At 44.4% G+C, this 15,464-nt stretch overlaps 1 protein-coding gene across 1 annotated transcript in view; it reads left to right on the forward strand.

Moving 5' to 3' along the window:
- The window catches only part of LOC137628752 (protein Spindly-like), a 178,705-nt gene that overhangs the window by 124,605 nt on the left and 38,636 nt on the right, over positions 1 to 15,464 (forward strand). The window contains exon 4 of the mRNA XM_068359936.1: positions 6,103 to 6,261. Coding sequence (XP_068216037.1) covers positions 6,103 to 6,261 — 159 coding nt within the window. The remainder of the gene's footprint in view (positions 1 to 6,102; positions 6,262 to 15,464) is intronic.

The following is a 15,464-nucleotide window of genomic DNA, read 5'->3' on the forward strand; positions in this document are numbered from 1 at the left end:
CTCGACCCACATACTGTGTGTTCCAATTGTCGGGGTAAAACCTGTCAATTGGGAGATCGGTGTGAGGAATGCGTGGGCCTTTCGGAATTCGATTGGCTCGAATACGATAAATATGCACGTAGGCTAGAGAGAGATAGGGTAAGGAGGAGTTCATCTAGGTCTGTAGATTTTTCCTCTCCACATGCCCCTGAACCTAATCCTTCCCCTGTAGTGGTCGTTCCTAACCCCCCTTCTAGCACTCAGGAACCATCTATGCAAGACATGTTACGTGCTATTCATGCCTTGGGGGAAAGAGTTGAAGCGTTAGCAACTGATCGTAATCAACTCATGGCTGACGTGAAGGAGCTTAAGTGTCAGAGTGCCACAGCGGAAAATAGTGGGAAAGTGATTAGTGCGCAAAGTGTTGTGAACAGTGTTGCGACCGAGGGTTCGTCTGTTTGTGCCTGTCGTTCACCTAGTCCGAGACCTCTTGCAAGCTCCCAAGCCCAGGGGAGAAGTAATGTCGTACGACTTATGGGTTCGAGAGGCCTTGATCAGCGAACAGACGTTCCCTCTATGGTATCAGGCGTATCTCACCAAGATCGCCCTTACCATAAGACGAGAGAGCCCATTTTCTCCTCGTCTTACGAAGGCTTTTCGCGCAAGAAACCGTGGAGCAAGGTTTCTAGGCCTTTTAAGCGGAAGTCGGTCCCTTCAGGACAGGTCCAGCGTCCTGGATGTAGTCATTGGGACAGTTCTGACCCGTTGCAGTCATCGGATGACTGCTCGCCGCCTAAGCAAGGCAAGGTTGTGCCGTCTCAGACGTTAACCCCGTCGTTTGCCGCACCCATTCCCGTGGACCCTAAATGGGTTATACTGCAGGACATGCAGTCTAAGCTTGCCTCCCTTATGGAAGACTATTCTGCCGATAAGGTTTCCGTTGAGCCTAGCCGTTTATCTCATCGAGATCCTGGCCTTCAGCCACCCAAACGTACCTTTGTGCGTCCTGTTGACGTTGGCGTAGCCAAGTCACGTCAGTCAAGTTATTTAGAACCACACTCGATGCAGTCTCGTGTGGATTTTCAGCCGCATTTGGACGTTAGGCCACTTGCTGATGCTCCTGTTGACGTTCAGGACGTTCGCCAACCATCGGAGTTGATTTGTTTTGACGCTGAGCGTCAACTACCGCAGTCTAGAGTTGTTTTGACTGCTCAGACTAGGCGGTCAAAGCAGTCTCGAGTGGACGCTGTGCGTCCTCACGCACTTGTTGTTGTTGACAGTTCACAGACTGTCAAGCACTTACATGACGTTGCGTCCTGGTCCGCTACTAATGCACCAGTGCGTGTGTACGCTGCGTGTCAAGCATTGCCAACCCCTTTGCTTGTTTCTCAGCAGTTGTCAGATGAGGAACCTTCAGATGAGGACGTTGCTGACCCTCAGCCTGAGGATCATCCTTCAGATGTAGATGAACCCAGAACAGTTCCTCCATCAATGGACTTTAAGAAAGTCATGTTAATTTTTAAGGAGTTGTTTCCCGATCACTTCGTCTCTGTTGCTCCTCGTTCGCCGCCGTCTGAGTTTGTTCTAGGCGTACCTGCTGACATGCCAGCCTTTACAAAACTTGTGCTCTCTCGCTCATCCAAGAGAGCTTTACGGCTTTTAGGCGATTGGTTGGAAACCAAGAGGAGTTTGGGGAAGACGGCCTTTGCCTTCCCTCCATCTAAACTCTCGTCTAGATCGAGCGTCTGGTATGCCACGGGAGAAGTTCTCGGCTTGGGAGTCCCTGCCTCTGCCCAGGGCGACTTCTCAAGCCTTGTAGACTCTCCCCGCCGCCTAGCCATGAGACGCTCGAAGATTAGTTGGTCCTCCTCGGACCTTGACCATCTGCTGAAAGGCATTTATAGAGCCTTTGAAGTTTTCAACTTCCTTGACTGGTGTTTGGGAGCCTTAAGTAGGAAAATCTCATCGGCTGATAGAGATGTCTCCGTACTTATTATGTCCTGCATGGATAAAGCCATCCGCGATGGTTCCAATGAGCTCTCCTCCTCTTTTACTTCAGGAGTCCTTAAGAAGCGAGAGTCCCTTTGCTCTTTTCTGTCGGCAGGAGTTACTCCCTGTCAAAGATCTGAACTACTCTTTGCTCCCTTATCGAAGTTTTTGTTCCCTGAACATTTGGTTAAGGACATAGCTTTGTCACTCGTGCAGAAGGACACCCATGACTTGGTTGCGTCCTCTGCTCGCAAAGGGACTCCTTCGACATCCTTTTCTGCAAGACCAAGGATAGACACTCCGGCGTCCAGGTTTATTCCGCCCTTTCGTGGCAGAGCTCCCAGCAGGGGAAGTACTCGTGCCGAGGGAAAGAGAGGAAAGAAGAGAGGAGCCAAGTCCTCACGTGGCAGAGTCTGACTGCCCGCAGCCTCAGACAGCAGTAGGTGCCAGACTCAAGAACTTCTGGCAAGCCTGGGAGAAGAGGGGCGCAGACCAACAATCTGTGAGGTTGCTCAGAGAGGGGTACAAAATTCCATTTGTACACAAACCTCCTCTAGCGACTTCCCCCATCGACCTCTCTCCCATATACCGAGAGGAATCAAAGAGACAAGCCCTGAAACTAGAAGTGTCTCTTTTGCTAGAGAAGGGAGCGGTGGTGAAAGTCTCGGACCTTCAATCACCGGGGTTTTACAACCGCCTCTTCCTAGTACCGAAGAAGACAGGAGGTTGGAGACCGGTGCTAGACGTCAGTGCACTAAACGTCTTTGTTACGAAGACAAAGTTCACCATGGAGACCACGAAATCAGTCTTAGCAGCGGTCAGAAAGGGAGACTGGATGGTCTCTCTCGACCTAAGAGACGCATACTTCCACATCCCCATTCACTCAGATTCCCAACCTTTTCTGAGGTTTGTTTTCGACAATGTGGTGTACCAGTTTCGGGCCCTGTGCTTTGGCCTAAGTCCTGCTCCTCTCGTGTTTACGAGGCTTATGAGGAATGTTGCAAAATTCCTCCATTTATCGGGAATCCGAGCCTCCCTTTACTTGGACGACTGGCTTCTCAGAGCCTCGTCCAGTCATCGCTGTCTGCAGGATCTTCATTGGACATTGGATCTGACCAAGGAATTGGGACTTTTGGTCAACATGGAAAAGTCCCAGCTGATTCCATCCCAAACTATACTGTATTTAGGGATGGAGATTCGCAGTCCAGTTTTTCGGGCTTTTCCGTCTGCCCCCCGAATAGAGCAAGCCCTGCTCATAATCCAACTGATGTTGAAGAGAGAACGTTGCTCAGTCAGGAATTGGATGAGTCTAGTAGGAACTCTATCATCCCTGGAGCAGTTTGTCTCGCTAGGAAGGCTACACCTTCGACCTCTCCAGTTCCATCTAGCTTTTCACTGGAAAAAGGACAAGACGTTAGAGGCGGTCTCAATCCCGATCTCCGAAACAGTAAAGGCATGCCTGAATTGGTGGAACGACAATATCAGTCTAAGAGAGGGACTTCCCCTAGCAGTTCAGAAACCAAACCACGTACTATTCTCGGACGCGTCGGTTTTGGGTTGGGGTGCGACCCTGGACGGTCGGGAATGCTCAGGTCTGTGGACCTCAAGTCAGAGGAGCATGCACATCAACGGCAAGGAGCTTTTGGCAGTCCACCTGGCCTTGATGAACTTTGAGAGTCTCCTTCGAAACAAGGTGGTGGAGACCAACTCGGACAATACCACAGCCTTGGCATACATTTCCAAGCAAGGAGGCACCCACTCCCTGACGCTGTACGAGATCGCAAGGGACCTGCTCATTTGGTCAAGAGATCGAGGCATCTCCCTGTTAACGAGGTTTATCCAGGGCGACTTGAACGTCTTAGCAGATTGCCTCAGTCGGAGGGGTCAGGTAATTCCTACGGAATGGACCCTCCACAAGGACGTGTGCAAGAGTCTTTGGGCGACTTGGGGTCAACCCACCATAGACCTCTTTGCAACCTCGATGACCAAGAGACTTCCAATCTATTGCTCTCCAGTCCCAGACCCAGCAGCAATACATATAGACGCATTTCTTCTAGATTGGTCTCATCTAGACCTATATGCATTCCCACCATTCAAGATTGTCAACAAGGTACTGCAGAAGTTCGCCTCTCACGAAGGGACAAGGTTGACGTTAGTTGCTCCCCTCTGGCCCGCGAGAGAATGGTTCACCGAGGTACTTCGATGGCTGGTAGACTTTCCAAGAAGTCTTCCTCTAAGAGTAGACCTGTTACGTCAGCCCCACGTAAAGAATGTACACCAAAGCCTCCCCGCTCTTCGTCTGACTGCCTTCAGACTATCGAAAGACTCTCTAGAGCTAGAGGCTTTTCGAAGGAGGCAGCCAGTGCGATTGCAAGAGCGAGGAGAGCTTCTACCATTAGAGTATACCAATCGAAGTGGGAAGTCTTCCGAAACTGGTGCAAGTCAGTATCTGTATCCTCGTCCAGTACCTCTGTAGCCCAAATCGCTGATTTTCTCTTACACCTGAGAAAGGTTCGCTCCCTTTCAGCTTCCACGATCAAGGGCTACAGGAGCATGTTGGCTGCGGTCTTCCGGCATAGAGGCTTAGATCTTTCCAACGATAAAGATCTACAAGATCTCCTCAAGTCTTTTGAAACCTCTAAGGAACGTCGTTTGGCTACTCCTGGATGGAACTTAGACGTGGTCCTAAGGTTCCTCATGTCAGACAGGTTTGAGCCATTACATTCAGCCTCCCTGAAGGATCTCACTCTTAAGACTCTTTTCCTGGTGTGCTTGGCCTCGGCTAAAAGAGTCAGTGAACTTCATGCCTTCAGTAAGAACAAAGGCTTTTCTACAGAAAAAGCCACTTGTTCTCTTCAACTTGGTTTCCTGGCCAAGAATGAACTGCCTTCTCGTCCTTGGCCTAAATCTTTTGATATTCCTTGCTTTTCAGAGATCGTAGGCAACGAACTGGAGAGAGTGTTATGTCCCGTTAGAGCTCTTAAGTTCTATTTAGCTCGTACTAAGCCATTACGAGGTAAATCTGAAGCGTTATGGTGTTCGGTTAAGAAACCATCCTTACCTATGTCAAAGAATGCTTTGTCACATTTTATCAGATTTTTAATACGAGAAGCCCATTCCCACTTGAGTGAGGAAGACCGATCTTTGCTTAAGGTTAAGACGCACGAAATTAGAGCTATAGCAACCTCCGTGGCCTTCAAGCAAAATAGATCTCTGCAAAGTATCATGGACGCGACTTTTTGGAGGAGCAAGTCAGTGTTCTCGTCATTTTACTTGAAAGATGTCCAGACTCTTTACGAGGACTGCTATACACTGGGTCCATTCGTAGCAGCGAGTGCAGTAGTGGGTGAGGGTTCTACCACTACACTTCCCTAATTCCAATATCCTTTTTAATCTGTCTCTTGAAATGTTTTTAATATTGTTTTATGGGTTGTACGGAAGGCTAAGAAGCCTTTCGCATCCTGGTTGATTTGGCGGGTGGTCAAAGTCATTTCTTGAGAGCGCCCAGATTAGGGGTTTGATGAGGTCCTGTTAGTATGGGTTGCAACCCTTTATACTTCAGCTCCTGGGAGTCTTTCAGCATCCTAAGAGGATCGCTGGGCTTCGTGAGGAAGACAGACTTACAAGGCAGAGTAATCGTCTAAGTCAACTTCCTTACCAGGTACCTATATATTTTGGTTTTGTTATATTGATAACTGTCAAAAACTCTTAGCTTATACGCTGTAAACTTTATTAACTCTGGTCTCTACCCACCGCCTTGGGTGTGAATCAGCTATTATATATTCACCGGCTAAGTTAAATATTTAAAAATGATATTTTAATTATAAAATAAATTTTTGAATATACTTACCCGATGAATATATAAATTAAAGGCCCTCCCTTCCTCCCCAATAGAGACGCAGCGGGACGAGAAGAATTGAAGGGTTTGTTTACATGCAAGAGTGGTATCTGGCCGATAGTTGGCGCTGGTGGGCACACCCGCAACCTTCATAGCGATCGCTCGCGAGTTTTTTGAGTGTGTTTTCTGTCGAGCCGCTGAGTAGCAGCTATTATATATTCACCGGGTAAGTATATTAAAAAATTTATTTTATAATTAAAATATCATATTTCTTAATGAAAACTGGTTTGTTGCAGGTTACAGTTGTAGAAGCAGCATTAGAAAGGGAGCAGATACAGAACCAACAAAACCAAGAACGTAGAACGTTATTGGAAGGGCAGCTCAAAGAAGCTCAAGAGAGACTTGACATTTCGGTAATGGATCAAACTGCTGATGAAACCTCGGGTGCTTTACAGGTAAACCATTTTTTGTTTACTTTTATGTTATTAAATGCATTGGAGGATTGTAAAGTATTTTAATTTACATTTACTATTTCTGTTAATCTTAATTTAAATTGTGGATTATACTGCACTATTTATGGGCTTTCCAAAATACAGTACTGTGAAAAGTTTTAGATTTCAAGATAATGCTTTAAGAATGGGAGAAGTCTTAGACTAATATTGCAGAAAGGAAAGAGGTATGTTGTTACTTAGCATTAGCCAAGTATGATTGTAAGTTTATGGAAACAGTACTGGATAGACATTGGACTGTGAAGTGTGAGTTTAGAGAGCTATCAGAGTTTTTGCAGTTTGGGTGAAAAGATAGAGATTACCACATTACGTGTCAATAAAAATGCCCAATAGAGTGAGAGCCAAGATCTGTGATGTGTACTTAATGCCTTTACTACAATATCCAGTAAAAGCGTGGTAGAAATTTTAATAAGATGTGATCTTAATGTTTAGAGATCCATGAATGGAGTACAAGGGAAAGAATATGGTATAAACAAAAAATTTATAAATATTGAGAACTCGAAGATTGAGATTATTTTACATGTAATGAGAATGGATGGTCAGAAAATCAACAATTATGAAAGTAGTAGGACTAAGACCTATGTGGAGTCCAAGAAATTGTAGAGAAAAGCCTTAGAAAATGAAAGTAGTAGGACTAAGACGTATATGAATTCCAAGAAATTGTAGAGAAAAGCCCTAGAAAATGAAAGTAGTAGGACTAAGACCTATATGGATTCTAAGAAATTGTAGAGAAAAACCCTAGAAAATGAAAGTAGTAGGACTAAGACCTATGTGGAGTCCAAGAAATTGTAAAGAGAAGCCATGGAAGAAGACGGGTCAGATGGAAGTTCATGAAGACATATTGCAGAATAGAAGAGAATTGAGAAAACTATTAAAATGCATATGGAAGCGATACTTTGTTGATGTTTCTGCTGTGCAGAAACTTTAGAACTGATAATATCAGCTCTCTTAGATGTCTTAAACCATGAAAAAATAATAGCCATTGAACACAAATGCAAAGATACCCTAGGGCAGCATCGTTCCTGTTTTAGCCACTGTTAATATAAAAAGGTTATAAATTTATAAGGGACTTTAAAACCATACATTAAAACTCCTACATACTGTACAAGATTTTCTCAACATATTGCTAACACTAAATAAGGGTAAGCATTATATTTTTTCTTAAAAATCTATTGTTGAAGAGGCACTGCTTATTTATAGTATTATTATTATTATTATTATTATTACTAGCTAAGCTACAACCCTAGTTGGAAAAGCAGGATGCTATAAGCCCAAGGAAAAAATAGCCCAGTGAGGAAAGGAAATAGATGAAATAGAAGGGAAATACTGAACAACTAAGATAGAATATTTTAAGAACATTAACAACATTAAAAGAGATTTTCCATATATAAACTATAAAAAGAGACTTGCGTAAGCCTGTTCAACATAAAAACATTTGCTGCAAGTTTGAACTTTTGAAATTCTACTGATTCAACTACCCGATCAAGAATATCAGTCCACAATTTAGTCACAGCTGGAATAAAACTTCTAGGATCCTGTGTAGTATTGAGCCTTATAATGGAGAAGGCCTGACTATTAGAATTAACTGCATACCTAGGATTACGAACAGGATGGTACTGTCCGGGAAGATCTGAATGTAAAGGATTGTCAGAATTATGAAAAATCTTTTGCAACATGTATAATGAGCTAATTAAACGACGGTGCCTGAGATTTATATCTAGATCAGGAATAAAACAATTAATAAACTGTAAGTTCCTGTCAAACAAATTTAGATGAGAATCAGCAGCTGAAGACCAGACAGAAGAACAATGCTCGAAACAAGATATGATGAAAGAATTAAAACACTGATCACAGAAAGTCTTACAAGGATTTCTCAATAAGCCAATTTTTCGTGCAATTGAAGAGACAGACCTAATTTTATTCTCAAAAGTAAATTTGCTGTCGAGAATCACACCTAAAATTTTAAGTTATACTAAGTTAAAGAAACATTATCATTGCAGTGATCTGGATGTTGAGGAGTCACTGTCCTTGACCTACTTACAATCACACTTAGAGTTTGGTTAGGATTCAACTTCATGTTCCATAATTTGCACCATGTATCAATTTTAGCCAGCTCTTTATTAAGGGATTCAGTAACCCCAGATCTACATTCAGAAGATGGAATTGATGGAAAGAGTAGCATCATCTGCATATGCAGTGAGCTTGTGTTCTAGTCCAAACCACCAGTATGAAAAGTAATGGGCCAAGAACACTTCCCTGAGGAACACCAGATATAACAATTCTATACTCACTATGGTGCTCATCAACAACAACTCTTTGCGATCTATTACTTAAACATTAAATAATGATGCTAAGAAAAGATCCGCCCACTCCCAATTGTTTGAGTTTGAAAATAAGGTCCTTATGAATAATATGGTCAGTGGTAGAACTAAAAGCAAGGCCAATCATATGAACTCCCTGACCACAATCAAGGGATTTTTGTACAGCATTGGAAATTGTAAGAATGGCATCACATGGTCCAAGGCCTTCATGAAAACCAAATTTCAAACTAGGGAACAGGTGATTACCTTCAGCAAACCTATTTAGAACTTTTGCCAAGTCATTCAAAAACTTTAGATAGTATGGAAGTTATGGAAATTTGGCGGTAATCAGCTTGATTGATGAGGGCCTCATATTAGAAACCAAAGTTTCTGAGCACAAAAGTATATCGTACTGTATGGACACAACTGTAAGGTCTTGATTATTTGCTTGCAGACCATGAATATTGCAATACAGTAGACGACACTGACGAAATCTAGGATGTACTGGTCCCAGATTTCCCGCAATGTCTCCAGACAGGCTAAGAATTAATGGTAATAAAAAAGATTCATATCTAAATAGTGAATTAACAATAATGATGACAAAAACAATATGTACAGAAATATGAATAAAGCAATTGATAAAACCCATAGACTGTAGACAAAAAGTTGGAAAATTTGGTCAATATGGCAAAGCCAATACACCATGCAAGGCTAAATACCGTTCAGAATAACCCCTTCAACTGATGGGAGGACAGTAAGGTTGATTTTGAAAAAATAAACATTAGGAAAAGATAACCTCTTGATAAACCACCAGGCATCCATGGCCCTTCTGTAAAGCTTGCCCAACATGCCATTTCAAAAACCAAGAGGAAGAAAAAAATAAGATAGAAAATTGTGACAGTGTATCCTCAAGCTTAGAGAACTCTAACCCAAAACAGCGGAAAACCATGGTACAGAGGCTATGGCACTACCCAAGACTAGAGAAATTCTATAAAAGGCTGAAACAAACTCCGGTGGCGCATGCACTCTCGCCAAGACAAAACCTCAGGGTTATTGCCAAAAATACGGTTTACTACCGATGGCTTGAGTCTGCCGCATGCATCAGTGTGTCCCTGGACACAGCGAGTTCTCGTTAGACACCAAGTTTCGTGAAATATAATCCCTCTGGGTTATTTTCTTGGGCTTTGTTGCCTAAAGAAATGGAGACCTTACGATTATACCCTTGTGTACAAGGTTATAATCTTAAGCCTGTAGTCCCACGATTGTTAGTTTCTGCTCACGTTTATAAACTGGCAAGCTCCGTACACATGGTGGCTAGACAAATGTTGTTGGCTATTTGTTATATTTACGAACTTTAAGAAACCCCGCCCACAAGGCAACCAGACAAATTTGTTAAACTAGCTGTATGTGTTGTTTTACTCATATCAAGAATACTACAGCTAGTCGACGATCAAATTCCTTTGGCTATAATGTTGCGATTCCTCGCACATACATTATTCTGTCAAGCCGTCTCAAACTCATTGTCAAATGTTTACCCGGAGGCAAAGAGGTTACACATGCGCGGCCGCAGGTGGACATACGCATATGCGGGCAAGCAATCTTGCTGCCGACGAGGACAATAGACCATCTTACAATTAGAACTTCGTTCTAATAAATCATTAGTGTAGATGGCTATACAGTATTCATTACAGGGAACCAGGTTATGCCTTACTCTTTTTCCTTCCCGTAACCAGACATACAGTACTGGATATGTGGTCTCCCTTCATCCCAGGCAGTCCTTCTTAACTTCCGATCGGAGGTCTGAATTTACAAATAAAATACTGAGACAAGAAACTTCACATAAGTGAATCGGGTTCCTGAAAGGGAAAATTCAAGACTTATTCCAGTTTTACCTATCGGAGACGTAGAAATACAAACGTTTTCATTGTTCATAGGAAGAAGGAGGCCTCAGTTATGAAGGTTTATCGTTCTCCAACCGAGTTCCGGACACTGCTAATACTGTAATACGGCTACGCCCATATGTTCGTCCGCCTCCCTTTTCTGGGTTACGGGTTTGTAGATGGACTTATGCATACATTACCTGTCCAACAATAGACGGGAGATACATCTCAATCTTACTTTTCAGAAGTATTTGTTTGTGATCGGTCGTTACCGACGGGTCTCTTGCCCGTAAGCGATCACTAGGAGATTCGCTGTAATAACTTCTTCCTCTGAGGAGTACTGGCTACCCTGGTTTACCGATTTTATTGTACTTACTCGGCCAACTCCCATTGCGTTGGTGGCAATTGGAGTCAAACACCCCCCCCCCTTCATAGCAGGTGTGTGCAAACTGTTGGACTTCTTGATATCAACTTGAGATGTTACTTGCTACACAATCTCGAGACCCTTCGCGAAGAACTGAGGAGGATTGACTTTGGGCTGGAAGGTCTAGGTTGCTTGTTCCACTCGATGGAACTTGTTAACCTTAGAGACAATCCCAAGGTGTTGTTGACATCCTACTGGGTATTGGTTGACCAGGTAGCCCAGAGCCCTTCCCATCGATGATGTGGAGGAATTTTTGAGGTGGTGGTACAACCTGTCTCCAGCAGTCTTTATAGCCTGTTATGAATGAATGCCGCCTCCTGGAGGAGCGCAGAACGCTACTCACCAGGCTGCTGCGGGAGACAGTTCATAGGAAAATACCATGGTCCATCTTACTCGGGCGTTAACACACGCTAGTTTCGCTAGAAAATCTTGCACGGTGTTGTGCACAAATTCACAGAGTAAAGTGAGCGGAGAAGCTCGTTTGCCTGACTAAGAGAGGCACTTCACTGCTGCTCTTGGGCGAATCTTTAAATCAAGAATCGCTAACACAAGAAGCATGGTCCGGTATAAAGGCGAGTTCTAGGTCATGGTACCTGGGCGAGCTGAGACAGGCACGCAGGGGTAGATCTGTTGCCCAGGAGAACTGGGAAATGTGCACAAACCAGTCCTCAATTCCAGTTATCTTGCATTTTGGCAAACTGGAAGGGGCACGCTGTACCAGGTTTAGCTCACTATCATGGATTCACCTCTAGCAAGTGCACACAGATAGCAATTACATTTAAGAGCTGAAAGGCTTGGTTTTTGCAGCTTTCACCTCGCAAGCATAAGCTCCCAGCAGGACAAACTGGAAGAGATGCCCAAGCCAGCGCACCTTACTAACCATCTCCTTGCCAACGCTCGCCTTTGCGAAGAGGGATGGCAGGTAGCCTCCCCTTCACAGACTGTTCCACCTTTGGTCAAGACCATACTAGGTAAGGCCTTTCTGTCAGCGGATCAAGTACCGGCAGAGCTTTCTCCCGAGAAGCAAACTGCTAGCACCAGTGGCAAAACAGCTTGGGCATCTAACATTCCTCGAGAAGTTTTTGCCCCACGGCAGGGTCCACATACTGTCCTTGAGTACCCTAGTACCAGTGGGACCCGAACAGAAGAGAGACCTGAGTTGGTGGGTGCTAGACACCAATCTCCTCAGAGGAGTAGATTTGTCTCCTTCCCTGGATTTGTTGGTCTTCAGAGACGCAATTACAAAGAAGGGGGATCATCTGTTACACCTGACGTCATCCGGACTTTGGTCCGAATCCGAGAAATTAGGACAGCCTGCCTGACCCTCAAGTACTTCCATTAACTCTTTTCAGGGCATTATGTAGTGCTGATGAGCATCAACACTACAGTATAGTAGTGTACAACTTGAACAAACAAGGAGAGACCTTGTCACAGTACCTATGCCTGCTAGCTGTGAAAATCCTCAGGTGGACGGAAGGGAATTTGGTAGCCTTAACAGCACTCTTCATCCCGCGCAAGAAGAACGTGCTGGCGAACAATTTGAGCAGGAGTAGTCAGATAGTTGGCTCCGAATGAGCATTCGAACTGTCCACGATGTCCCTAAACCGGAACTGTAGGTGTACTTCTCACCAGTCCTGGTACCACAAGTGTTCTTTCAGGACGCTTTTCAACACCTGTCGGACAAAATGGACGTCCATTCGTTCCCTTCCTCCTGCCTAGTAAGGAGGTTATTGAACAAGGTAAGGGCATTGCAGATCTAGTATTGACCCTCTTAGCTCTGCTGTGGCAGCATGCAGAATGGTTCCGGACCTTCTACATCTGCTCATAGAGGCATCGAGAGAGCTCCCTCCTCTTCCCGAGCTATTCAGACAACCACGTGAAGATTTTCCACCAAGCAATACCATCGCTATGACTTCACACCTGGAGGCTATCCAGCAACTACTCGCAAGAGAGGCTTTTTGAAGTTGGTTGCTAGGCGCATGGCAAGATACCTCCGGGAGTCATCGTCTGTGGTGTATCAGGCGAAGTGGTCCGTCTTTTGTGGTGAAAGTTATGGATGGGGTATCTCTCCACTCAGTACCATTATTCCAGCAGTAGCGGAGTTTTTATTGGGCGGGAAAAACTCACTCAGTGTCGGTGGGGAAAGGCTTTCTTTCAGCCTTGAATATTGTCTTCCAACTGAATTGAGTTAACATTTTCTCCTTGACGGAATTGTCACTCCTCATATGGAACTCCAGGCGTTCCTGCCCTCAGTCAAAAGTTAGACCACCTCCTTGGAACGTTGTCAGGGTCTTACCTTCACGGAAAGGTGCCCCTTATGAGCATCTACGTCAAGCCTTGAATAAAGACTTGACCTTAAAGACAGTTTTCTTTTGGCCCTGGCTTCTGCAGGAAGAGTCAGCGAGCTACAAGGTATTCCATTTGACATCACCCTTTTAAGGGGATGGGTGGCAAGTCACACTCAGTTTCACCCCTGAGTTTGTTGCAAACCTAAAATCTGTCCTTAGCGAATCCTAGGTTCAGGGCTCTTTCAGATTGGGAGTCTCTGATCGGTAACTGAATACTAATTGACTGTTACTATGCCATGTAAGGACAATGAGGTTATACTCATGAGGATGAGAAGAACTCGACCCCAGATCATCAAGCTGTTTGTCAGCATGGGGAAGACCAAGAGGAGAATCACGAAGAACTCGATCTCCTTTTGGATCAGACGAGTAATAGAAAGGGCACGGGCCTCAGACACCTCGACGACAGGTAGTCGTACCCGTGTCCATGATGTCAGGGGAGTAATACTTCCCTGGCCTTCCAAAGAATTTTCCTGTTCGGCAGGTACTGCAAGCAGGCAGGTGGAAACATCAACAATGTTCACCTCCTGCTACCTGCAAGACATAACCCACAGGAGCCTAGACACATTCTCAATAGATCCTGTGGTGGTTGCTCATAACGTGATCTAAACACACACCTCAGCTCCATTGTGGGACAAGTATCAGAGGTTCGAGAACTTAGGTTACGAAGTCTAGGATGAATGGGGCAGTGACTGTCCACTTCCTACTTCATCTTCCCCTCTTGGGGTGCAGCATTCAGGGAACCCTGCACAGCTGACCTCGTTCTTCTGTGGGTGAGTTTCACGATCTTTGGACAACCTCATATACATGTATATATGTTATATCCCCGTCCTCCTGTCAGGGGGAGGCGGGAAGAAATATACATTAGTAGAGGGCACGGCCCGAATAGCTATGATGTATGTTCCAAGAGATTAATTCCTTATTCTCAAGCAATGATTGCCCAGGCCGTTATCCTGCGAGGATAACGTGGTGCAAGATCCCTCAAGGTATCACTATACAGAGGCCGTCCCGGGACAGTTGCCAGCCAGTTGGTTTGGATTTCTACCTACCTTAAGGTGAGTCTCCTTTGTAAAGAGGGGAAGGTTTGTATTTTACATCGGAACAAATAACAAATGTAGAAGTAATTTGTATTTTTCCTAGCAATACAAACCTGGAGCTCTTTACACATACTGACCTGCCAGCACCAACCCCCTGAAAGTCCTGCCGCAATTACAAAAGTGGCGGTTAGTCGCTAGTGCTGGTGTGAGCGGGAGGGTTAACCTACCCTGCTCCCCCCATCCGCTAACTAGCGGTGGGTAGTTACACCCTGACAAAATGTTTATCGGCTGGTTTTAGCTTTCGCCAAAATAATACTCCTCAGTAAAGAGCTCCATGTTTGTATTGCTAGGAAAAATACAAATTACTTCCAAATTGAAGAGACAGTGAAAGATGGAAATGGAAGGTTGTTAAAAGGAGAGGAGGCAAGGAAAAGATGGGTGGAATATTTTGAAAATTTACTGAATGTCGAGGATAATAGGGAGGCAGATATAATTGCTGTTGCAGGTGTTGAGGTGCCAGTGATGGGAGATGAGAATGAGAGAGAGATTACAATAGATGAAGTGAGGAGAGCACTAGATGAAACGAGAGTAGGAAAAGCGTCTGGTATGGATGGTGTAAGAGCTGAGATGTTGAAGGAAGGGGGTGTGACTGTACTTGAATGGTTGGTGAGATTGTTTAATATGTGTTTTGTGTTGTCAATGGTACCAGTAGATTGGGCTTGTGCATGTATTGTACCACTATATAAGGGTAAGGGAGATGTGCATGAGTGTTGTAATTCAAGAGGTATTAGTTTGTTAAGCGTAGTTGGGAAAGTGTATGGTAGAGTAATGATTAATGGGATCAAGGATAAAACAGAGAATGCAATCTTGGAAGTACAGGGTGGTTTTAGAAGAGGTAGGGGTAGTATGAATCAGATTTTTACAGTAAGGCAGATATGCGAGAAATATTTAGCAAAAGGTATGGAGGTGTATGTTGCGTTTATGGATCTGGAGAAAGCATATGATAGAGTTGATAGGGAAGCAATGTGGAATGTGATGAGGTTATATGGTGTTGGTGGAAGGTTGTTGCAAGCAGTGAAAAGTTTCTACAAAGATAGTAAAGCATGTGTTAGGATAGGAAATGAAGTGAGTGATTGGTTTTCGGTGAGAGTGGGGCTGAGACA

This window comes from Palaemon carinicauda, chromosome 36 (assembly GCF_036898095.1).
Source record: "Palaemon carinicauda isolate YSFRI2023 chromosome 36, ASM3689809v2, whole genome shotgun sequence".
In the NCBI taxonomy this organism is placed as follows: domain Eukaryota; kingdom Metazoa; phylum Arthropoda; class Malacostraca; order Decapoda; family Palaemonidae; genus Palaemon; species Palaemon carinicauda.